This window comes from Bufo bufo, chromosome 4, assembly GCF_905171765.1.
Source record: "Bufo bufo chromosome 4, aBufBuf1.1, whole genome shotgun sequence".
Lineage (NCBI taxonomy): Eukaryota > Metazoa > Chordata > Amphibia > Anura > Bufonidae > Bufo > Bufo bufo.
The window spans coordinates 600,353,170-600,379,508 of record NC_053392.1 but is presented as its reverse complement, the minus strand read 5'-3'; the positions used below and the strand labels follow the sequence as shown (position 1 = coordinate 600,379,508).

The following is a 26,339-nucleotide window of genomic DNA, read 5'->3' as shown; positions in this document are numbered from 1 at the left end:
CTAGCAACGTTTGTCTTGGGAAAGCAGCCCCCTGGGAGACTGCCCTAAAAGGCCTCTAAAAGTATCGGGGCCACTCCTTCACTGCAGACTCTGAAAAATCTGGGGGTGAACCTCTCCGGACCTGGACTTTTCCCTACTTTGAGGTCCTTAATAACCTTTTCCAATTCCTGTAGTTAAAAGTCCTGTTCCAAGTCCTCCCTCATCCCCAAGTCTAGCCAGGGTACATCAATTTTAGAGAGGTAGTCCCTGATCTTATTCAACCTCGCTAATTTATGCATATCAGAATATCCATTCTTTATGTTATAAAGAGATTCATAGTACAATTTAAATTCTACTAAAATAGCCCCAGTGGAATGCACCAGCCCCTTAGATGGTGAGTTGAGTGATAGTATCCTTGACTGAGGTAGCCTGGGGTGCAGGGCTCTTGACAGCCATTTCCCACATTTGTCCCCATTTAAAAAAAAAAACTTTTGTAGTCTCTCTCTTACATCTAAGGACCTCTGGTCTAAGATTTGAAAAATATTCTGCCTAACAGTCGAAATATCCCCCTGACTTGAATGGGAGGGAGACATCTTGATTTGGGACTCCAGGACCTCAAGTCTCTGTAAGAGAGCACGTAACTTAGTTGAGCGGGCTTTATGTAATTTAAACCCATGAGAAATAACCACCCCTCTCAATACACACTTCAGGGCCTCCCATTTAGTAGTAGGAGTTGAGTCATCCTCTGCATGGTGAACCTTAAAGGGAACCTGTCATCAACTTTATGCTGCCCATACTAATGACATTATAAAGTAAAGACAGGTGAGTTTATTTCAGCGGTAAATAGTTGCCGAGAACAAGCATCACAATCATTGCAGACTGGGCCTGGAAAAGAGTCACGGCCACCTGAGAAGAGTCATAAATTCCTGTTCTGTCCGCCCACTTGCTGATGATTGACAGGCTTCTACCTGGTTTTCTCCCTTTTTTCTCTAGGGGAGAACTGCCAATTCTCAGCAAATGGGTAAAAGAGCAGGAGATTATGAATAACCATGATTGGTCTCAAGTAGATTTGACTCTTTTTAAGGCCTGGGCTGCAATGATTATGATGCTGGTTCTCATAAACCACTTACTTTTAGTTCATTAGTGACACACAGCTGAAATCAGCATTTATGTCACTATTTTGTACTGCCCTCAGTGAGAGGATCATTTAGTAAATTATCATTTAATCTCCACGTAAATCTCCCCCTTGCCTCTGACAGGTGTTAACCCTTTGGGGACCATAAGATTACCGTCATCAATATAAAAATAATTATATTTTTTTCTATTTAAGAATGTATTTGAACAATAAATAAAACCATTTCCACACTTGTCATTTTTGGGGGAGGAGTTATGAATACGGGACAAATGTGTCCCTATGGTCCTCAAGGGAGACAAGGTTGCAAGCATTGTCTGTTTCTGGAACTTAAAATTTATTTTACAATGAATTCTAAAGAAGGTCATAATAAATTAAGTCAAATTCTGCTACTCTTAAACTATTTTGACATTTATTCAGATACTTGCTAGAAACAATTTCAAAAATAACATGTATTTATGTACATATGCTAACAGCCTCATGGTAGGCCAAAACCAAAAATGTATGCATCAAGGTACTGTCACTGTCTCAAAATGCAAAGATGCAAAATCTCAATATGTGATAGCCTAACAGTTCAGGCTATGATAGTCAGCAAAGCAGTTGCGTGTCTTTGTGTAACAAAGGTGCACGTTACATGTGACACAGAGGCTGTCCGTGCGATTTTCATTCCCATGTTTGGCACATTGAGCACACCGTTTGCGTCTATCGCTTCTAACCATGGAATGTTTCGGCTTTGGTGCTGGAAGGACACTTCGTGAACTTCTGACTGGGGCTAACAGAGCTTTTCTTTGTCTGTTAGAGTATCCACCCACCAGACTCCTTGCTATCCTCTGCCGATATTCCAGTGGTGTAATCGCTTTGTACTCTGGGTGCCTCTCTTCATTTGCTTGTATATAAATGCAGTGACTGTTGTTTATAGCAATATCTAGGAGGTGAAAGAAAATCCTCAAATAAAACTTTATTTTTGACTTCTGGTCTCTCTCATAGGACACTTTCTTCTGATCCATCAGGTCCACACCCCCCATGTACTTGTTGTAAATCGTAACAATGGTTGGACATGGAATATTCAGCTTTTCTGCACATCCTGCCTGCCTTCTCAGCACATGCGTCATGTCATCCTTTTTGCATGTAAGGAAATTTGACAACAGTGTCACTGATCTATTGTCCATCCATTTTACACATGTGACGCCATTTGCACTCATAGTATCCACATCTCCTTGTTTCATTTCTTTGTCAGCTTTCAAGTTTTTGGGCATATTTTTTCTGTCCACACGAACCGTGCCACAAAGGTAGATCTTCTTCTGCAACATCTCGTATTGCAGCAGTGGAGAATTAAAAAAATTACCGATGAAAACTTGACAGCATAGCTGTTCTAGTTGTTTTGTCAGCATAACAATGACACTCTCTCCAAGACCATGTTCTGTGTCTGTTTTTTGTCCAGTATAGATGTCAAACTGATAAAGGTAGCCTGAGATAGCATCACATCTGCACCATAGCTTGAAGCCCCATTTCACAGGCTTGTTTCTGATGTACTGCTTCATGATGTTTTGATCTTTATATTTTATCATGTGCTCATCAATCGACTGTTGCCTGCTTGGATTTCTCGCAGCCTGGAAGCATCGATTGAAGTGCTCGATCAATGGACGAACTTTGAAAGCTCTATCACACTGTGGATGAGTTCTAGGTAACATGTCCGCATTATTTGCAAAGTGCAAAGCAGAGCGAATTGCTTCAAATCGAGCACGACTCATTGAATTTGCTATAAATGGTACCTGAAGATCTGGCTGAGTAGACCAATAGTCTCTGTTTGATGGCAGAACATGATACCCCATAACAAGACATATTCCAAAGAAGGCTCGAAGCTCATCTGCATTTGTCTGGAATGGAATGCCCTTCTGTTTCATATAAAGCTCACTTTGCTCCACAACGAGTGAGACTAAAGTGCTGAAATCAGATGCTTGTTCAAAGACTTCAACAGCATCAATATCTGCAGAGTCATCTAATTTCAAATTCACTTGTCCATAGTCATATTCAGTAGTGTTTGTTATGACTTTAGTTGCTCCCCTTTTCCACCTAAAGTCAAAACCAGTGATCACTGACTGAGTTTTTGAACTAGATCGCGACTTTTTCGGCAGAGGCAGTTGCTCTCCTTCTTCAGAGTTCACTGCTGAAGTCTGGAGTGTACATTTACGTTTCGGTAAGCCATAGAACATCAAAGGTTTGACAGGTAGAGCTGTACAAGCTAGGTTTGTGCTAGAGCTGGGTTCAGTTGATGATGAAGGATCAGGATGCTCTATGATCACTTCCTGGGTAACACTGTCAACAGCTTCAAGCAAGAAACTCTGATCTTCGTCATCGAGAGTGAGGTCCTCTTCATCACTGTGGTCGGCAAACAACAGCCGTTGTATATCCTCTTCACGTATTGTAAACAAGCGTTCACGCCGTGCCACCGTGTTCGAGGCCTTGCTAAGAACAGATAAACAATAGCTAATAAAATGGGTTACGACAGTTAGTGACTCTGCCACTTCATGTAGCTAAAGAAGTGAATGCTTTCCCTCAGCTGCCTCCTGATGTACTGCTGTAATTAGATAATAATACTTGTGTAATGAAAATGTCTCCTGTACAGCACACTTCAATCATACAGCAATGGGACAGCACTGTCCAACAAACATACCTTTCTCACTTATGGCTGACTGACTTCAGTTATACAGAATTTCTTTGTGCTGCATCTCCTCACTCCCCCCTCCCTTCTTCTCAAATGGTTACAGAAGTGAGTGTAGCACATTATCTTGTCCCACTTATTCTGTACAAATTATCTTTTACTTTCTAACGCTGCTATTGCTTAGCATAGCATTAGCTGTATGCCTGTGTACATCTAGTGTCATGATGAATGACAGTTTTATCAGTTGCTGTTGAGTTCCAAGAGGTAAAACTGTACAGTAACTGGAAAACTGCTTTTTAATCGACGGTCCCTAAAGTTCCACAGAGCTCAAATAAAGCACAGGCTGAATGACTTCTATACCTGTCCAAAGTTATTTGGAAAACAACTCTGCATAGTGGCGGGGTTTCTTTAAGGTATGGTCCGTTGAGGACCATAGGGACTTATGTGTCCCAGAGCAAAAAATGTCCGCCAAATTGGTTCAAATGATAAAAAACTCCCAAAAAACTATTTGTTGTTGTCAAACACAAGTCTATCAACAAATATCAGATGATCCAATAACATCTGACTATTTAGGTCACTTTTTATGGAACGCCCAAAAGAGGAAAACATTTTTTTTAAAAGTTCGTACACTTCAGTTGCTGTAACTAAGCCATTTCATGAAATAAATGGCAAAAAGCTAGATCCATTTGTCGATAAGAACTAATATTTTGACTCAAACAAAAAATATATATATATTTTAAGTTCTTAATCAGATAATACAGGCAAATTAAAAACATGGGACAAATACGTCCCTTGGTCCTCAAAGGGGTAAACCCAAGGGGCATAATATAGGAGCATGGTCTGACCACAGAAACAAATCCAGTGAGCATTTCGGGTCCCCATCCAGTAAAGCGTGGGAAAAAAAACATGATCTATTCTGGTATAACAGTTGTGAGCAGCTGAATGAAAACTGTAATCTCTTACTCCGGGATGTAATACTCTCCAAAGATCTACCACCTCCATAGAGTAGAGAAATCTCCGCAGTGCACGGGTCGCTCCCCTAGAGACCGACAACCTACCTGAGGATGTATCGACCACCGGGTCGAGTACCATATTGAAGTCTCCCCCTAGGATCATGTAGGAATTCTTGGCAAAGGTTACCAATCCTCTGAGGACTCGCAGGCCAAACTCCACCTGACCCTAGTTTGGAAAATACAAGTTAGCAACAGTAAATACTCGGCCGGCAATGTCTATCTTGAGAAATAGAAACCTCTCCTGAGGATCACATTTTGTTGCTAAAATATTAGGGTTAATAGTATGGCGGAAGCCAATGTATACTCCTTTAGATTTCCCTGAGGGGTTAGGACAGTGCACCCACTTCGGATAAAACCTATGCTCACATTTGGGGATATTTGAGGACCTGAAATGTGTCTCCTGAAAGAGAACTATGTCTATTTTTTTCTGCTTCATATATTGAAATATCTGTCTACTTTTTTAGGTTTGTTCAACCGCTTTGCATTAAAATAACAAAGGGTTAAGCTAGCCATGTCTAAAATAATACAAAAAGAAATAGAGGATCAGCAGAAGGCGGGACCAACATAAACTAGCTATGGAACAAAAGAGGAAAAAGAATGACACCACTAGGGACAAGACAACATACAATAACATGAAGACTGGACAGAGTGTTCGGTGCCCTCCTTCCCCCACATGGCACAACACTTTGGGCTTTAAAGCCAAAACCAGAGCTCCTACGAACTCTGCTCTGGGTTTTCTATCTGGGGAATTGGAAGCCTCCGGCTTGAGTGTCCAAGGCTCCCGCAATATGAAAATAACTATAACAGTATTTTACTATACCGAAAACATAACTCTTTAAACAGCCTATATATAACTGGTGCTATAAAACACCATCAGGGCAAACACCTTGTAGGATTGTAAATCCCACAACAATGATTAGAAATATCTCTTGCAGCAGACAGAGAAAAAACAGGAAAAAAAAAAGGAAAGATGAAAAACAAAAGCAAGAAAAAGAACAGAGCAGATGGGGCACCTGGAGAGTAGCAGTAATACGCATTCGTGATAGTAAAAAATAAACCGGTAGATGTCTAATAGGCATACTGCCCCCATTTTAGTAAATGTCCCTCAGGTGTATTAGATCCCCAAAAATTTCCCATTCTTAACTACATCACCCCTCAGGAGCCAGAGTCAGGTGAGGAACGATCCCGGAGCTCAGCATGCGTGCTGTTCACAGACCAATAGGCAAGCCACACACCCCATTTATCCCCATTTAAACATGTGTCCCATGGACAATGCTACTAAGTGCGTGTCCTGTGCAATGTATGCATGCCTTGAAGAGCCATTTGAGGGTGAATACATTTGCACAGTTACAAGCATGTTGCATATTTGGAAGCCCAGATTCTGGATCTCAATGTGCAGCTTGCAAAACGCAGAAGCTTTGCAGACCTAGAGAGGGGCTTAGACCTCAGTGTGCAGGCACTGGCTAGGGTCAGTGAAATGGAGGTGAGTGGACAAGGGCAAAAGCAGGACTATGGGGTCAGTAGTTGGGTTATTCTTATGAGAAGGAGTAGAGAGGAGTTTCATGGAGGCTAGCCCTGAGCTGAAACAGTGAATATATCCCTGTTTGGCTGATATTAGGGATGCAAGCCTAGGGCCAGCAACACTGCAGCAGGGCATTGCTCCTACCAACCAGGAGGATAACTGCTGTAGGAAGGATGGACAGAGGAGTGCAGCAAAGGTCAGGCAGATGCTGGTGGTAGGGTAGTCTATTATTAGGCGGACAGACAGGGTCATCTGTCACCGCAATCATGACTGATGCTGAACAGTGTGTTGTCTTCTGGGTTCTCGGGTTCGGCATATTGCGAATCAGATAGACAGATTGCTAGATGGGGCTGGGGAATACCCGGCAGTTATGGTACACATTGGTGCCAATGACAAAGTCAGGGATAGAGGGAAGGTCCTTAAAAATTATTTTAGGGAACTAGGAAAGAAGCTGAAGTCCAGGACCTCAAAGGTAGTGTTTTCAAAAAATACTACCAGTGCCATGCACATCACTAGAGAGACAGCGGGAGGTTAGGTAGTTGAATATGTAGTTTAGGAGCTGGTGAAGGAAGGGTTTGGGTTCATGGAGAACTGGGCGACTTCTCTGTTGGCTAATTTTGTACAAGGGGAGAGTGCTGCTGGTTTCTTTCTTTTCATGGAAATGAACTTGTTGTAAACCAACCACATAAAACAAAGTACCCTCAAATAAATCTCAAATATTTACTTTCTGGGAAGGGAGTATGCGAACTTAAGTAGTAACTTAAAATGTATGTTCACAAATGCCAAAAGTCTAGCAAGCAAAATGGAGGACCTGGAATGTATGGTACTAGAAGAATGCATAGATGTAGTTGGTGTGGCTGAGACATGGCTGGACTCTTCACACAGATGGGATGTTAATATTCATGGCTTTACACTCTTTAGGAAAGACAAAGCCAATAGTAAAGGTGGTGGCTTGTGCCTGTATGGCTGGGTGAGGATGGTGAAACCTTACGGGTGGAATTACAAAAGGAAGTAGATTCTGAAAAAAAAAATAATACTTGGTGTGATCTATAGACCACCCTAACATCACAGAGGAGATAGAGGTTCAGCTGTATAACAAAATAATGCAGGCTGCACAAGCTGGTGAAGTGGTCATAATGGGAGATTTTGACTGGGGTCATGGTTCTGCCTCAACTACAAAAAGGGAGAGAATGTCCCAGCTTGCTGCAGGACCACTTTATTAGCCAGTTTGTAGAAGCTAGGGGCCACACTAGGGGCCATGCTCTGTTGGATCTGGTACTTTTTAACAATGCAGAGCTTGTTGGTAATGTTACTGTTTGTGAAACACTAGGTAACAGTAATCAAAATATAATTATATTCCCCCTGAACTATAAAAATCAAACTCTGGCGGGGAGAGCAAAAACACTGAATTTAAAAAAAGACAATTTTCCTGGGTTGAGGGCAGCATTTAAGAGCATAGACTGGGAGCAGCTACTGTTACATGATAATACTGAGTATAAATGGGAGAGCTTTAAAACCACTTTGGGTGATATATTCCTGTAGGTAACAAGTATAAACAGCTACAATTACCCCCCCCCCCCCATGGCTTACAGCTACAGTAAAAAGGGCAATACATTACAAAAAAGGGCATTTAAAAATACAAACCTGACGAATCAGCTGTAGCCTTTGAAATTTACAAAAAAGAAATCCGCAAAAATACAAAATGAACAGCAAGTGGTAAAAAGGAGCAATACAAATCCCCAAAAATTCTTTTTATATGAATGCTAAAAAACCAAGGTCAGAGCAGGAAGGCCCCCTAAATAATGGTATATGGGGGATAGTAACTGAAGATAAGAAAAAGCAGAGTTACTAAAATGGTTTTTTGACTCTGTATATACAAAAGAAGAGAAATGAGCTGATATCTGTGGTGCCAGGACTGGTACATCCAGTAATATACTCAACTGGCTAACTGTAGATAAAGTCCAAGAGAAGTTAAATAAGGTAAATGTTCCGGGTAAAGGCTCCGGGTCCAGATGAATTACACCCAAGAGTTCTTAATAAACTCAGGTCAGTCATTGATGTGCCCCTGTTCAAAATTTTTATAGATTCTCTAGGTACCAGTACAGTGTCAAGTGATTGGTGCAAGGCAAATGTAGTGCCCATATTCAAAAAGGGCTCTAGGTCCTCTACAGGTAATTATAGACCAGTAAGTTTAACTTCTGTTGTGGGAAAAATGTTTGAAGGACTCATAAGAGACTACATACTAAAGTATGCGGCTGTTAATAATATCATAAGGGATAACCAGCATGGGAAAACCAAGGACAGAAGTTGTCAGCCTAACCTGATTTGTTTTTATGAGGAGGTAAGTAGAAGCCTGGACAGAGGGGCGGCTGTGGATGTAGTGTTCTTGGATTTTGCAAAGGCTTTTGATACTGTCTCTCATAGACATTTAATAGGTTAAATAAGGTCTATAGGCTTGGAAAGTATAGTTTGTATTTGGATTGAAAACTGGCTGAAGGACCGTGTCCAGAGAGTTGTGGTCAATGATTCCGGGTTATTATAATGTTCAGTGCTGGGTGCCCTATTATAATTTTTTTTATTTTTTATTAATTAATTAATTACATAGAGAATAGGATTAATAGCACCATTTCTATTTTTGCAGATGACACTAAGCTGTGTAGTACTGTGCAGTCTATGGAAGATGTCCAAAAACTACAAGCCGACTTGGAAACAGGGGCTTAACTACCATAGTTGCAGACCATGCGACTGCTATGGGGCCCAGGGCAAGAGGGGGCCCAGTTGGGATCATCCCCTCTTCTACTGAAGGTGAAAACTTGGTCAGGACTCTTCCTTCTAAAGGAAATTTTAGCACATGAAGCAATGAAAAAAAATAGCCCAAGGAACATTGAAAGGGGATTAGGCGGAAACCCTTCTGTCCTGTGTGGGGGGCCTGGTTTGATCCTTGCCATGGGGCTCTTACTTCTCTATGTATGCCAGTGCTTGGACACTAAGCGATTGGGCATCAACTTGGCAAATGAGGTTCAATGTGGATAAATGTAAAGTTCTGCATCTTGGTAGTAATAATCTCCGTGCTTCATATGTCCTAGGAGGGGATGTAACACAGGGAGAGTCCTTGTAGATCATAGACTAAACAGCACACAATGTCAGTCAGCTGCTTCTAAGGCTAGAAGAATATTATCATGTATTAAATGAGGCATGGACTCACGAGACAGGGGTTTATTATTACCACTAGAAATTAGCGAAGTTTTAAAAAATTCTATTTGGCTGCTTCGCCATACTTCGGTAAGAAATTTGATTTGTTCCGAATTACTTTGTCACGATCGCATTCTACTGTATCGACCAGGCGCAATGATGGGGACTTGCGATCCCACCCCCCCCCCCCCCCCCCCCCCATTATTTAACCCCTCAAGGCTGATCCGGGCATCTGGGAGTCACATTCAGCTTATCAGGGGGTTAAAAGAAAAAAATATATACACTCACCTCATCCATTGGCTGTCGCAGCCATCTTGATTGAAGAAAACGCGTCAACTGGGGCGCACTCTTCCGTGAGGACGTCATCACACTGGGTGGACGCGGTGACGTAATAATTTCAGGAAAAATTGATTCATTACCACTAAGTGCCAGGAAATTCGGATTTGGGGCAAAGCTGCCAGGAACAGTGGGCAGTTTTAAAAAAAAAGCTTAGATGAATTCTTAAAAGTAAATGACCTTTAATGCTTATGAAAAGGTGCAGAAATCTGGGTCTCATTCCCTTTTTTTTTATCAAATCGCCACCTATCCCTTGGTTGAACTTGATGGATTTATGTCATTTTCAACCGTATTAAGGATGATGAAGATTACTATTTGCATATTCGGGGCTCCACCTCAATTTCCTCGTGGGTACAAGGTCTGGCTTTCCTCAAGAAACGTCAAGGTGTCCTTGTTCAAGTTACAAAACACTTCATTGGTTCTTTTAACCCGTACTATACTGTACCTGTACCTGCCAGCATATTAACCCCTTGTATGCCACGGTCAGTAGGGATGAGCGAAACAATCTTCGCATCCTAGATCTGAAGTCGCTTAGCACAAAAGTTCTGTTTAATGCTGTACAGAGATCCGCTCGTAACTATGATATAATAAATGATGGGAGAGACGTCACCCCTGATAGGGTAAATATATGCACCCTGCGGTGACGTATACTTCCCCCCCTCTTCCCTCCAGGGGACTGATAGTGTGAATACTTACCCTATCAGGGGTGACGTCTCTCCCATCATTTATTAGATCATAGTTATATATCATAGTAATCTTTATCCCGCCCAACTTGTGCTCACAGACCTCTGCTGGCTTCCGGACGTCAGATCCTGGCAGTGCAAAATCTCGTGCAGGCGCAGAAGACCCTGTTACATGGCATCTCCTGGGCATGCATACACCTGCTGCACATGTAAGGATCGTGGTGCCAAAAAGTACAATATGTGACCCCCAAACTGCCACCACTACCTGACTATACAATGAGTCATCAGTAGCCAGTGAAGGAGCAGAATCTGTGAGTCTTCTCTGCTTTATGTAGTGGTTACTACTCACCTGGGTGGTTATCGGTGGGAATGTCCTCTATGATCTGCTCATCACTCCTCACATATGTATCTTCAGCCTTAATATTGTTCAGATCTTTACCTGGATTCAAAAGCTGTGAAACAAATATTGTAAAAGTCAGCAGACTGATTATCAATTACCACAACAAAAAATTATGAAATGACAGCAGAGTTATCTGCTATGGCAGTGGTCCATGCCTATAGCTCCTCTCCTTCCTGCCGGTGGGCACGTCTGCTGCCTGGTTAACCTGCTCCATAGCTTCAGGACTCTCGGAATCCAGTCCCACAGACATCCCTCTCTCCCTTCCCAGTGGTCCCGGCTGCTGAAATAACACTGTCCTCCCACACAAGCTGAGGCCTGCTTCCTGCCGACAATGGCTTTCTCTGCCGATAGGTCAGGTGTGTACCCACGCTCTCTCCGGCTCTAATAGGGCCAGCATGCACGCACTATAATTTCTATAAGCCATGGGAAGATCGATAGGTTCTAGTACACTAGTTATTAATGCAAAGGCCGTTAGCTTACTTGCCTGTTCTTTGTACAGACTTCAGCCTGACTTCTAGATTTGACCTTTTGCTGCCTGACCTGACCCTTGCCTGATCTCCATTCAGATCCTGAGCTGCTTGCCCTGACAACGGACCATTTATCAGACTGCATGTATTCTGCCTTTCCTGATCCCGTGGGTCACCAGTCACTTGTACAGAAACTACTTCAAGTAGAGCAGCCCAGTGGCTCCCCTGCAGAAGAGTTCAGATCCAAGTACAGGGGATAAAGGGTGAAGATCGGGGGAATGAAATGTATAAAGCCCTTTGGAGCGGAACCAAGTCAGATCTGTTCAAGAGACACAGTGGATCCACATGTGTCAGGTTTCTTTATCTGACCCAAACATATCTGCAGGTCTCCTGTAGATATGCATCTAGTTGGTTCCTTATTACCACCAACAGTCTGTACAGACCAGAAAACTTTGAGAAGATCCAGACGACATGCAAGGTCTATAGTTAGCTGTAATCCTGCCATCTCTACCTTTCTCATTATACAAGGATAAAACATATAATACTGGTTTATAAAACAAGACTGAACACAAGATCTTCACAGCACTTCTACAGATCATAGGGAAACTTTCATGAGACCTTATTTCCATCTACCTTATCATCATATGGGACGTTTTCATGTTCTTCTGAACCATCCTGTAGAAGAAGACTGGGACATCTCTCATCCTGTAGAGGAAGAGGACTGGGACATCTCTCCAGCCTTGTTCTCTCTTCTTTAACTGTAGGAAAAACATACCATGACTGAATTCCAGTGGCGTAGCTATAGGGGTCGCAACTGGTCCCCTAAGTCAGGGGGGGTCCACAGCATCCCCATTGCCAGTGGCACACTGCCAACTTCTGTATTTTGTGCTTATAAGAGGCAGTGTGTCTTATAAAGCGAATAGTAGTGAGTGTTTCCAATATGAAAGTGTTCAATGTTCAATAGTCTACAGAAGGCAGGGGGAGCGATGAGTGAAGCACTGTACTCACCCCTCCCAGGAACCCTCCAGACTACACTGCACTTTCCAGACTTTGTACAGTGTCAGGGCAGACTGTGCACACTATGACCTGATGCTGTACGCGGTGAGTGCGACCGCAGGAGAGACAGCTGAGGTACAGTAAGTTAATTTATTTATTTTATGGTCCAATATATGGGTCTGCCAAGGAGGTCTAAAAGAGATCTGATCTGAGGTCTGATATGGGGGTAGGGGGGGTGGCCTGATATGGAGGCCTGATCTGATGTCAGATGCGTGGGGTCTGAAATATTAGTCTAATGGGGGTCTTATCTAGGGTCTGAAATGAAGGTCTAAAGGGGTCTGATCTGAAGTCTTAAATGAGGGATCTAACATGAAGGTCTGCTGGGGGTCTTATCTGAGGTTTGATAGGGGGTGTGACCTGAGGATCTACTATGGGGGTCTGAGGATCTAATATGGGGTTATGATCTGAGAATCTGATATGGGGTCTGATATGGTCGTCTGTTCTAAGGATATGATATGGGGGTCTGCGAATCTAATATAGGGTTATGATCTGAGAATCTGATATGGGGTCTTATATGGATGTCTGATGTAAAATCTGATATGGCTGTCACCAACTCACCTATCCGAGCTCCAGCACCACAGTCTGGGGCTTGGACATGGCCGCACAGTGTGTACAGTCCAGGCCACGCTCCCTGGTGATGCGCCAAATTAGCCACGCCCCTAGTGATGTGCCGCATAACCTAAGCCACAACTCCTCACTCTGTTCCTGCCTGCAGCACTTACTCACTACGGGAGATTAATGAGTTATTAATAAGTTATAGGTATCACCAATATGTGTTTGTGATGCAGGCTGAGTGACTGCTCAGCCTGCCTATCTCTGGACTGCTTGTATTCTGGTCCACTGGGGCGCTGAGTCTCTGGACCTATCAGGTTCTGATCTAGGGACTCTTCACTCTATATAAATCACCTGCTGTCAATACACCCTTGCCAGTTATAGGTTTTCCTTTGCAGTGCTCCGGTCGCTGTTGGTCATGTCTGTTGCTATTGGATTTTACTTTAGCTTTCCTTTGACCTCTCTCTGCCCAGCGATTTTGTACTCTGTTTCCAGTCTGGTTTTGACCCTTGACTTGGTTATTTTGACTACCCTTCGTTCTGTGATTTGGTACAGTATTGACCTCCCGGCTTTGACCTTTTGTCTGTACGACCCTTCTCTGTGTGTTTGTCTGTTTTGGGTTCACGTAGTGTGAACCGGTCCCTGCAGTTTTTACCGCAGGTGCTTGGTTTTGCTTCCTGCACTTACCAGCATAGAGACCGTCCTACCAGTTGTGTACTTGCCGCTTACGGCTTATTCTGCAAGTAGGCATGGACAGCGGGTTGGGTGCAAGTTAGGGCTCACATTGTGAGTGTTTCCCTGCCTACGGTCGTGACAATGGAGTTTTGATTTGAGATCCGATATGGGGGTCTAATTTGAGTTCTGATATTGAGCTCGAATTTGAGGTCTGATATGGGAGTCTGATCTGAAAGGTAAGAGGCTATGTAAGGGGGTGGCACACATTATAGGCAGGTATTAGGAGGCGTATTTCTACTGGCACACATAAGGAGAAGTATTAGTACTGGGGGGCTATGTGGAACATGTTTACTAGTATGGGCACAATAGGGGCATTATTACTATTGGGGAGCACTATTACTGTGGGGTGCACCCTGGCACAATATCAGCTCAACACAATTATTTTTGGAGGACATTATATTAGCGTCAGAGTCACTTTTTGCTAGGTGCAGTTATTTTTTAGAGCACTGTGTGCTAATAATTATTGATGGGGCACTATCTGTGTGGTACGAATATTTTCAGAGGGGGGCTGTTTCTGCAGTATAGTATTGGGGAGCACAGTGGGCACAGCATTGGGGGTGGCAAGAAGGGGTGTTCAGGAGGTGGGAGGATGATGGTAAAGTAGGAAACTAAGATGTTTTATTGTCATACTCTGCAGAGACAAGAGATGACTGAAAGAAATCATCATGGCGGTCTGGTCTGAATGGAGAAGATGAGGAAAGAGAACATCTACATCAGAGGGGACATCACTGGATGTAAGAGGCATGTGGCGCTGTATTACCCTGTATGTTCTGTAGCGCTGTGTGTAATGTTTTCTAAGTATGTCTTTAACAGTAGGGCTGGAGGGAAGGGGTTAGGTTGAGAATTTAACATGGGAAGGGCGGTGACGTTTCAGTTTTTACCTCAGCCCACAGAAAGGCTATGTGCATCCCTGCCCCTGGTCACAAAGCACTGAGGAAAGGGGGGCCTAAGAAAAACTCTTGCACTAGGGCCCATGAGCCTTTAGCTACACCCCTGATTAATTTCTTACATATAAATAATGAAAGGACATGTATATTTAGTCATGTCTATTACCTGATGATGAGAGGGGCTGGTGATCCTCCATCATGACGTTCTTGTACAGATCTTTGTGTCCTTCTAAATACTCAGACTCCTCCATGGAGAAATAGACGGCGACATCCTGATACCTTATAGGAACCTGACAACACAATTATACAGTCATCACCCAGATCCCTTCATAGCGTTACTGTATAATGTCCCAGCATTCCCAGTGATGTCACCTCTCCAGTCAGCAGCTCAATGATCTTGTTGGTGAGCTCTAGGATCTTCTCTCTGTTGACTTTCTCATGTATTGGGATGTGAGGTCTTGGCCTTGATATTGGGCTCAGGATTCCTCCCCGTCCTTCAGATACCGGGGCCTGACAATGCTCACTAGAGGTCTTCTTCACTACTGTGTATTCCTGGTTATGGAGAGACGCAGTAATAAATATCCCTCCATACATCTCCAGAGTCCCTCACCTCTCCAGTCATGTCCATCTGTTAGTAACATAGAGAAGATGATGTAACGTGACATCATCAGAATCTCTCACCTCTCCAGTAAGCCGGAGGAGGATCTCTAGGGTGAGATTTATTATACTCTCTGCCATCTTGTCCCCATTCCTATCCATCCTTGATGGGTCAATCAGGAGAATGATCTTATATAGGAGATATACGCTGAGAGGATCCTATATTGTAGGAACCTGAATAGAAAGAAGATGAACCGATGTAAAATCCTAGAAAATCCCATGTAAAATACAATTACTGGAGATAAGAAGAGGAAACACTGGAGGAGATAATAAAGTGTATCAAGGCAGTTCCTCCATCCTCAGACCCCCATCAGACCCTCTCCAGCCTCCATTAGTCTTAGCTCAGACCCCCCAGCATCCACGAAATGATCTTTTTAGTAAGGGCTCATTCCCACGAACGTAAGGACTCCGTGCCCGTGCTGCGGACTGCAAATTGTGGTCCACAATGCACAGGCACTGGCCGTGGGGCATCCGCAGCGGATCGCAGACCAATTCACTTGAATGGGGTCCGCGATCCGCATCCGACGGTCCGCACCGCAAAAAAGTAGTACATGCACTACTTTTTTGCAGTGCGGAGGCACGGTCAGAAACACCACGGAAGCACTCCGTAGTGCTTCTGTGCGCTTCCGATCCGTGCTTCCGCACCGCATCTCCCAGATTGCGGACCCTTTCAAGCGAATGGGTCCGTGATCCGTGATGTGGCTGCACACGGCTGGTGCCCAGTGTATTGCAGGCCGCAATACGGCCACAGGGGGCAGGTGATCGTGTGCATGAGCCCTAATTCTCAGTAACACGTGGCAGAAACTGACCTGTAGAGCGGATTATAAATCTGCTGGATGTTAATTTCTACTGCGGATTTCACCCCGTCCAGTGCAGAGAATGAAATCTGCATCTAATCCGCAGCATTTCTTTGTTTTATTCTGCTGCAGATTACAAGCAGATATTCTGCAGCTAATCAGTCACATACAGTTGCAAGAAAAAGTATGTGAACCCTTTGGAATGATATGGATTTCTGCACAAATTGGTCATAAAATGTGATCTGATCTTCATCAAAGTCACAACAAAAGACAATCACAGTCTGCTTAAACTAATAACACACAAAGAACTAAATGTTACCATGTTTTTATTGAACACACCATGTAAACATTCACAGTGCAGGTGGAAAAAGTATGTGAACCCTTGGATTTAATAACTGGTTGAACTCCTTTGGCAGCAAACGTTTCCTGTAGTTGCAGATCAGACGTGCACAACGGTCAGGAGTAATTCTTGACCATTCCTCTTTACAGAACTGTTTCATTTCAGCAATATTCTTGGGATGTCTGGTGTGAATCGCTTTCTTGAGGTCATGCCACAGCATCTCAATCGGGTTGAGGTCAGGACTCTGACTGGGCCACTCCAGAAGGTGCATTTTCTTCTGTTTAAGCCATTCTGTTGTTGATTTACTTCTATGCTTTGGGTCGTTATCCTGTTGCAACACCCATCTTCTGTTGAGCTTCAGCTGGTGGACAGATGGCCTTAAAGTATAACTGTCATATTGTTTTTTTTTTGGAGTATTGGATTGTGGTGATTAATATCACCTTGGTGGCCCAATTTCAACTTTTCACTGTGTATTTAATTACCCCTTAATTCCACAGTTTTGTTCCCTGTACTGCCTACTTTTACCTGTGCTTAAAATAGGGTTGCTAGACATGGTCCGTCTATCATAGACGGAGCACGCAGCGTGCAGGCTCACATTACTGACAGCCAGGGACTGTAAGTAAATGATTAAAGCCAGGTCCTCCCCAGCAGCTGATAACAGTGCCTGGGCTGTGTGCACTTCTCCCTGCGCTTGGCAGACGCTCCCTTACTCAGCAGAGCTGGAGAATGCAGAGTTGAAGCAGCGCAGACCAGGGAAGGGAGATCTGCCAACTGCTCAGTGTATAAATGAAAGCAACATGTGGTAAGAGGACCCCTTTGTGCAGACTGGTTGCTAAGGGCTGAATCTTATTAAATATGGGGTAAGTCAGTCTAATAGTAACTGATTCTGGAATATCATGTTATTAGTAACTACATATATGAAAATTTAAATTAGGGTCTAAATCTGACAGTTATCCTTTAAGTTCTCCTGCAAAATGTCTTGATAAACTTGGGAATTCATTTTTCCGTCAATGATAGCAATCCGTCCAGGCCCTGACGCAGCAAAGCAGCCCCAAACCATGATGCCCCCACCACCATACTTCACAGTTGGGATGAGGTTTTGATGTTGGTGTGCTGTGCCTCTTTTTCTCCACACATAGTGTTGTGTGTTTCTTCCAAACAACTAAACTTTGGTTTCATCTGTCCACAGAATATTTTGCCAGTACTGCTGTGGAACATCCAGGTGCTTTTGTGCAAACTGTAAACGTGCAGCAATGTTTTTTTTGGACAGCAGTCCTCTGTGGTATCCTCCCATGAAATCCATTCTTGTTTAGTGTTTTACGTATCGTAGATTCGCTAACAGGAAAGTTAGCATATGCCAGATACTTTTGTAAGTCTTTAGCTGGCACTCTAGGATTCTTCTTCACCTCATTGAGCAGTCTGCGCTGTGCTCTTGCAGTCATCTTTACAGGACGGCCACTCCTAGGGAGAGTAGCAGCAGTGCTGAACTTTCTCCATTTATAGACAATTTGTCTTACCGTGGACTGATGAACAGCAAGGCTTTTGGAGATACTTTTATAACCCTTTCTAGCTTTATGCAAGTCAACAATTCTTAATCGTAGGTCTTCTGAGAGCTCTTTTGTGCGAGGCATCATTCACATCAGGCAATGCTACTTGTGAAAAGCAAACCCAGAACTGTTGTGTGTTTTTTATAGGGCAGGGCAGCTGTAACCAACACCTCCAATCTCATCTAATTGATAGGACTCCTTTTGACTGACACCTCACTCCAATTAGCTCTTGGAGATGTCATTAGTCTAGGGGTTTACATACTTTTCCACCTGCACTGTGAATGTTTACATGGTGTGTTCAATAAAAACATGGTAACATTTAATTCTTTGTGTGTTATTAGTTTAAGCAGACTGTGATTGTCTATTGTTGTGACTTAGATGAAGATCAGATCACATTTTATGACCAATTTGTGCAGAAATCCATATCATTCCAAAGGGTTCACATACATTTTATTATTATTATACAGTTGCAAAAAAAAGTATTTATATAGCGCCACCATATTCCGCATCGCTTTACAAATTCATAGGGTTCATGTACGAAACAAAACTAACTGGCTAATATGCAACTAAAACAGTAGGAGTCAGGGCCCTGCTCGCAAGAGCTTACAATCTATGAGGAATTGGGGGTGACACATAAGGTAGGTGATTGTGATAAGTATGATTTGAGACATTATTGAACTGACAGGAGTGGTGCTGGCCGATCTGCTTTGGGTTTGGGACTACTAGAGGATCGAGTTGGTGGGGGAGAGGTTTAGTCTGGGAAAAATCATTTTAGGTAGCTTGATAAGCCTGCCTGTAAAGAGGTGTTTTTAAGGCACGTTTGAAGGTGGAGAAGTTGTGAATTGACCTAGTATTCCGGGGCAGAGTATTCCAGACAGTAGGTGCAGCTCGAGAAAAGTCTTGAAGACGGGAGTGAGAGGTACGAATTATTGAGGTTATTAATCTTAGGTCGCTAACAGAACGGAGAGCACAAGTAGGGTGGTAGATGGAGATGAGGGAGGAGATATATGGCGGTGCAGCACCGTGGAGAGCTTTGTGGGTGAGGGTGAGAAGTTTCAACTGTATTCTGTGGTGGATGAGCAACCAGTGAAGTGACTGGCACAGACTAGTAACATCAGTGTAGCGGTTGGATGGATAGATGAGCCTGGCTGCAGCATTTAGGATAGACTGAAGGGGGGAGAGTTTAGTGAGAGGGAGACCGATTAGTAATGCGTTGCAGTAGTCAAGACGAGAATGAATCAAGGCAATTAACAAGAGTTTTTGCCGTTTCCACCGTAAGAAAAGGGCGGATTCAAGCGTGTAAGTGATTAAATATGGGGAACAAAGGAAAGATCAGAGTCAAATGTGGCCCCAAGACAGCGGGCATGTTGCACAGGAGTTATGATAGTGCTGCAGACCGAAATTGAAATATCAAGTTTAGGTGAGTTAGTAGATGCGGGAAAGACAAGAAGTTCCGTTTTGAGAGGTTCAGTTTTAGATACAGAGAGGACATGATGTTAGAGACGGCTGCCAGACAATTGCTGGTGTTTTGGAGTAGAGCAGGGGTGATGTCAGGGGATAAAGTGTATAGTTGGATGTCGTCAGCATAGAGGTGGTAACGAAAGCCAAATCTACTGATAGTCTGTCCGATGGGGGCTGTACAGAGGGAGAAGAGTAAAGGACCTAGTACTGAGACCTGCGGAACGCCGACATCAAGAGGAAGAGGAGAAGAAGAAGAGCCAGCGAATGATAAACTAAAGGAGCGGCCAGCGAGATAGGAACAGAACCAAGAGAGAGCAGTGTCCTTAAGGCCTATTGAGTGGAGCATGGTGAGGAGGAGTTTATTGTCTACTGTATCAAATGCTGCAGAGAGATCCAGCAGAATCAGTAGCGAATAGTCACCATTTCTTTTTGCTGTTAGGAGATCATTAGACACTTTAGTAAGGGCAGTTTCTGTAGTGTGAAGAGGGCGAAAGGCAGATTGTAAGGGGTCAAGAAGAGCGTTTGCAGAGATATTGCTTATTAAGCGAGAGTAGACAAGACGTTCAAGGAGTTTAGAGATGAAGGGGAGGTTAGAAACAGGTCTGTAGTTAGCAGCACAGGTCGGGTCAAGAGATGGTTTCTTTAGTAGCGCTGTAGAAAACGTGTTTCAGGTGTGTGCCAGGGCTGCCGTGTTCTGTGTTGAGAGGGTTGGATTGATATTGGAGCAACTTCATCTAAGGTGGTTTTGAGGGTCTGGTTGTAATGATTGGCAGCCAAGTCTGGACAGGGGAGGGAAGTGATTGGGGTAAGAGCTAGTTGTAGGGTGTTAATAAGTTGCTGGCAGTTAATGGTGTGTAGGTTTCTGTAAGTGTGAAAACTAGGATTGCCATGAGAAAAGTAAGAGGTTTTTATGGTAAATGAAAGAAGATTGTGGTCAGAAAGTGGGAAGGATAAGTTACTAAAGTTTGAGACTGAGCAATGACGGAAGAATACTAGATCAAGTATATTGCCCTGTTCATGTGTGGCAGAGGAAGTAAGTTGTGATAGGCCAAGAAAGGAGGTTAAAGAAAGAAAGTGAGCGGCTGATGGGGAGATAGGATCATCAATGGGGATATTAAAATCACTCATAAGAGTTGGTGATTGAAAAGGTAGGAAGTGAGGAAGCCAAGCTGCAAAGTGATCCTGAAATTGGTGGGGGGAGCCTGGGAGACGAAGAGTCTAATGGTGTGAACCTCAAAAGAGGGGAATGTGAGAGAGGGTACAGGGGGAATGACCTGAAATGTGCATTGTGGAGAAAGTAGTATGCCTTCTCCTCCATCGTTCCTGTCATCAGGTCTGGGGGTAAGGGAAAAGTGAAGTCCACCATAGGATAGGGCAGTAGGGGAAGCAGTGTCAGAGGATTGAAGCCAGGTTTCTGTAAGGGCTAGCAAGTTCAGAGACTGTGAGAGAAAGAAATCGTGGATTGTGGGTAGTTTGTTAGAATCAGACTGTGCATTCCAGAGTGCGCAGTTAAAAGAGACTGGAGAGGACGTGCAGTGAACATTAATCAGATTTTTGGGGTTTCTGTGTGTGGCAGAGGAGAAGTTGGCAACAGACGGAGGGCCAGGATTTTGTGAAATATCCCCTGCAGCTAGTAGCAGGAGAACAGAAAGAGACAGCAAGTGGGTGGGAGATTTATATTGGTGTTTTTTTATGCTGCACTGTGGAGGAAGATAGTTCATGGTGATGTATGAGGGTATAAAGTGTATGGGAACTGAACAAGGGTGAGGGAAGGAGGGAGGGACTGACGTGGAGAGAAGGGACAGAGGGTGGACAGTGTGGTTGAATTTGAAAGTAGACAGCCATAGTGATGAGAAGAGCAGCCAGAGCCTGAGTGAGACAATATCGTATCATACCTGTGCTGTGGGTAACTTTGTCTGAGTAGTACACACAGCATCTCCGTCTCCTGCCCAACTGTCATGATTAACTGTCAAGCACTTAGGCAAAATGGCGCTTTGGCAGAGATGGTGCTTTTGGCTCGTGCTGACCCCTGCGAGTGCTTCCCATTAGACTGGGTCTATATTTATAGGAAGTGTGATCAGAGAACTAGGGGTAATTTAGCTCATTAATCAATTAATCACTGAAGTAAGACACATGAGAAGAGATGCCATATGTAAGTAAACAAAGCTAAGGATCTGGATGGGCCATAAAATCACTACAGATCACAAGCATTACAGCAGTCACATCAATTACAGGTCAATTGGAAGAACATCTCTAGGACTAATCACAAGGATATCACACTTACAGAAAAGAGTATACATTGATGAATATGCAAAGTTCTCTACCAGGGAAGATAGAAGCTGCACTATTAGGCTTGTGGAAAGCTGGATGAAGCAATATTGTCCAAATGCAATGTAGACATACCAGGGAAGATAAAACATATGACCTTATAACACTGGACAGCATAGAGGTAACACTCCCAGGAGGTCTGCGCTCGGAGAACCCCTTTAACCGCCTCCTGGTGTGAATAGTGACCAGGCGGTAACTCTAGAGCTGGTAGTGAAGATAGAAGTTAATGACACTTACCTCCACTTGCACCTCTGTACACAGCGTTATTACACCTAGAATGTATGGGCTTCTATGACCTACTGTTCTCCACCAAAACCTCCCCGACTCTAAACCTGTCCCTAATCCTGACCCACCCAGGAGACCGCACAGAACATGGAGAGGACGCCCCGCCCCCAGCACACAGGACACTTACCTGAACCTTACCTATCACCACCACCTATCTCAGACTAACCTCTTTAGGTGACCAAAAGCTCTCTAGAGCCCATACATTCTAAGCATTACCGAAAGGAATTAGTGGGCTATAAGACCTTTCATGATGTCATGACCATGTGATCATGTGTGGGAGGAGTCAGGCTCCAGGATCTGCTGGAAGAGGTAAAGGACCTGTGATGATGTCATGACCATGTGATCCTGTGTGGGAGGAGTCATGCTTCAGACTGTGCTCCTAGAGGAGGTAAAGGACCTGTGATTCTGTGTGGGAGGAGTCAGCCTCCAGGCTCTGCTGGAAGAGGTAAAGGACCTGTGATGATGTCATGACCATGTGATCCTGTGTGGGAGGAGTCAGGCTCCAGGCTGTGCTGCTGGAGGAGGTAAAGGACCTGTGATGATGTCGTAACCATGTGATCCTGTCTGGGAGGAGTCAGGCTCCAGGTTGTGCTACTGGAAGAGCAGACCTCTCAAGTGTAGTTCCTCTTTTTGAACCAAGTCCCTCTGTCCCTCTTTGCTCCTTAATTGTCCCTCTTTTTGATCTGAGGTATAGATTTGCCTTATTACATTCACAATTTTGACCCAGAAAATGTACGTCTGGTTCCTCCCAGTATATTTGAGCCCATCGTGTATATTATTTCTTAATTTAATGCAGTTGGGATTTTAGAATTTTCTGATTTTCAGATTATTTTTGCGCTGTTTCATAATAATCTCATAAAATTTGTGTTTTACACCAGGTGAATCTTTTTCTGAATCTGCATATTTGAAGGCAAATAAGACATTAGGCCCAAATCTGTTAGTGTCGCCGATACTGCATTATTTCCAAAGTCAATTGTAGGAAGCAGTGTCTTCAGGGTGTTTGGGGAAAGGGAAGGACATTTTTTTGCTTCTCTCTGTCTTTAAAGGGATTTTCCCATCTCATACATTGGGGGCATATTGCTGGGACCCGCACATGTCTCCTAACCGGAGCCCTGAAAGTGGTAGAGGGTGCACTGCACATGCGCTCAGCTATTTCCGTTGGTCTCATAGAAATGAATGGAAGCAGTGGCCGCACAACTGCGGCGCTCTTCTATTTACTTCTATGGGGAAGAGCACTTGGTGGTGGCCAGACCTTCCCCACTCTATTCCCAATATGGGTGCAGGTCCCAGTGGTGGGACCCGCACCCATCAGACATCATATCCTAGTGATATGCCCCCATTGTCTCAGATGGGAATACACCTTTAAGTTCCAGAAAACAGACTTTCAAACTGTTTTGTACTTTGTATGACTGTGTACATAGGTCCAAAAAATGTCCAGAATACAGACGGGTTCCAAATGAATGACCCCGGGGCAGGCCTTGTTCTCTCAGAGTAACAATGTTGGTAGTAGCAGAACCAGCTTGCCGCCCCGAAGTAATAGTAGTAGTGGTGGTAAGCCACAGTTGTACTTGGCTTCGGAAAGAAGCAACATTATCATACAGAAGAAAGAGGATGAGATTGTGGATTGGAGTCCTCCTGTCAGTGACAGCAGGATGACGTGGAGGTGAATTCTGACTCTGACACTGTGCCTTGGAGCCAGGGGTCCCAGCATTCCTCCTGCTACTCCTCCTTGCAGCCCCAGAGAAGGCTTTCACTGGAGTCCTCTCTGTCTTCACTGCTCCTTCCTAGAGGGGCACCTTTTTTTTCCTTAGAAGAGGCAACAAAACTCCACCGGGCCCTACAGCAGACAGTCAAGGGAGTCTCCCTGTTGACAACTGTCATCACCATTTGGACTACCACGAGGAGGAGGTTCAGGAGGAGGCTGGGGACCCCATGCATAGCTATGTTTCTGGTGGTAAAAGTGACACCTGTAGCCACAATATTGTCAGTGGGGGGGGGGGAAGCAAGACTGGCAATCCGGACAAATACAGAGCAGGAAATGTGGAGCAGGGCCAAGAAGACCAACATGATATATCTCAGACTTATATAAAACTGTCAGGGAGGGAGAGGACTCCGATGAGGATTGTGTGTTGGACAGGATATGGTAGCCAGATCAGAGTGCCAAAGAGGAGAAATCTGAGGAGAAGGGTGGTGGTTTACATTACACATTAGAACATTACACATGCTAGAGCATGCAGCGGAAAGCCATGAACGACTGTCAGACACTAGACTGCATCAGCAGGGAGTACGAATTCTTTCCAGGTTGGACAGTGGCAGCTCATACTGTTCATGCTACAGTTGTCCTACACCCCCGGAAATGTATTTGCAACAGACGCTGATGCTCATGCAGCAGGGGGGACAGAGGAAAAAGAACAGCTGCCGCACCTTGCTGTCCGCCCTGTAGCTGTTGGGGAACAACTAGGAGAAACTCCCATGGAGGATGAGTCGGAGTTGGAGGAAGATGATGATGACGGTGACACTGGCTATGACACCCAATCGTCTCAGTAGGAAGTGGAGTCGGAAAGAACTGGGCATGAATGGCCAGAATGGCAACCTGTACAGTATATTTACTTGCTTACTTTCATGACAGGCTGTGAGAGTAACTAAGGGGTTACAGAAGATTCTTCAGATGTTTCTTCTGTTAAATCTGGGTAATAAAATCCAGCTTCCCAAGGGTTAGAAAAGCTCACTCTGCCAGATCCTGTTCTCCAAGGGTTAGATAAGATCCTTCTACCTGGTCCTGTTCCTCAAGATTCAGATACCTCACAGGTTGGGCAAATACCAATGTGACAGTTATTATGATGTATTCATACACTATAACTAGAACTATACTGGTCTGACTAGTTTAATGACTTGTTACATAACCAGACATATAAATAAAGCTGGATTTCTGCCTACCAGCAGAGAACTGCTCTAAGGCAGGACTCCATGTCTGTTCTCTCCGGTATACCTTAGCACCCCTATTTGGCTGTAACGGGGTGCCGAAGTCGCACTCGGTCTCCCATCAGCTGCAGACCTGCTGCTTAGCTTCGGGAGAGAGGATCTGTGTTTGACCTCGTTCCCAGGGCGGCTTTGCTAGCTGGGAGGCTCCCTGCTCCTAGGTCTGTCGGTCTTGTGACGCTGGCCACGTCACATGACCCTCACTCCCCACTATAAATACAGGCAGCCTCCTGGCCATAGGTTGCCTGTTAATTTAGGTTCCTGGCGTTTGTTGGATACCTGTATACTTTCCTGATCCTGTTCCCTGACGATCCTTTGCCTGCTCCTCCTGTACTGCGCATCTCTCTTGGTATTTTGACCTCGGCTTCCACCTGACTATTCTTTGCGGACTCCTTTGGTATTTCTCAACTCTCCTGGTATTTATGACCCCGGCTTCTCCTGACCATTCTTTGCTTATCCCCCTGTACTGCGTTGTCCTCTTGGTTTTGACCCGGTCCGATCACTATCCGTTATTTGTCTTGTCTGTCCTTCCCGCACGTATCCTAAGTTAGGGACTGCCGTCCAGTTGTCCCCTGTCATCAGGACTCGTGAGGCAAGTAGGCAGGGCCAGGGGTGAGGGTGGAGCGCAGTGGTCACTATCCTTTCCCCTGTGTGTGTGTACGTGATCGTTACATTGGCAACCAGCAGGTGAACTATCGGGGCTACCTTTCTGCTCTCCCAAATTGCTAAATCCAACACAGGCGTATCATTGACATCAAGCAGTCTGATGATTACTGGATAGCCATGCTTTTAGACCCTCACGATCAAAGCTTAATGAGGGGAATGTATTCCTCCCTCCCAAAAAGCAGACCAAGTTATTACCAGGAAACACTGTGTACACAGCTTGCCATAGCTTTCGGTGAGCAGAGGCCTGCCGCCTGCATGTCTTTAAGAGAGGCCCATGACTGCCCCCACAAAATCACCCATCTCCCGCCACCACAAGCAGCAGCCAGTTTCAGTCTCCTCAACATGATGAAGCAGTTTTTTCGTGTTCTGCGTCAGTCTGAGGCAAATCAGCAAGCCAGGACCTCCTGCCTCAACACCCAGGTTCAGGCCTACCTACACTCTGGTCTGTCTCCGGCACATACCCTGTTCCCTGATCGCATGGACTTTTGGCCAGGCAGACTGTAACAGTGGCCACAACTGACACAGCACGCTCTTTCTTCTTTCCCTTATCATCTCACAGAGGGTTTTTAGTATTGATATGGTGACACCTAGGTTTCTGCACTATTGTGGTGACACTTAAACAGACCAAAATGTCCTCTACCAGTGTCCAAAACATCACTTTTG

The 26,339-nt window shown here is 44.4% G+C and overlaps 2 protein-coding genes and 1 long non-coding RNA gene across 5 annotated transcripts in view; 1 reads left to right on the top strand and 2 right to left on the bottom strand.

Moving 5' to 3' along the window:
* The window catches only part of LOC120999538 (gastrula zinc finger protein XlCGF57.1-like), a 45,166-nt gene extending 34,226 nt beyond the window's left edge, over nucleotides 1-10,940 (bottom strand). The window contains exons 1-2 of the mRNA XM_040430500.1: nucleotides 10,869-10,940; nucleotides 4,832-4,952 (exon numbers count right to left, since the gene is read on the bottom strand). Coding sequence (XP_040286434.1) covers nucleotides 4,832-4,889 — 58 coding nt within the window. The 5' untranslated portion in view covers nucleotides 4,890-4,952; nucleotides 10,869-10,940. The remainder of the gene's footprint in view (nucleotides 1-4,831; nucleotides 4,953-10,868) is intronic.
* Nucleotides 1-26,339, top strand: part of LOC120999334 (zinc finger protein 436-like) — a 580,871-nt gene that overhangs the window by 471,774 nt on the left and 82,758 nt on the right. The window lies entirely within an intron of this gene.
* Nucleotides 15,028-22,208, bottom strand: LOC120999571. Of its 3 annotated transcripts, none has more exons than XR_005778557.1 (3): nucleotides 22,159-22,208; nucleotides 15,298-15,447; nucleotides 15,028-15,168 (listed from the first exon to the last, which is right to left on the bottom strand). It is a non-coding gene; the product is annotated as an uncharacterized LOC120999571 (long non-coding RNA). The 3 variants fall into 3 exon arrangements; XR_005778559.1 differs by having other exon boundaries at nucleotides 22,170-22,194; XR_005778558.1 differs by lacking the exon at nucleotides 22,159-22,208 and adding an exon at nucleotides 21,984-22,127.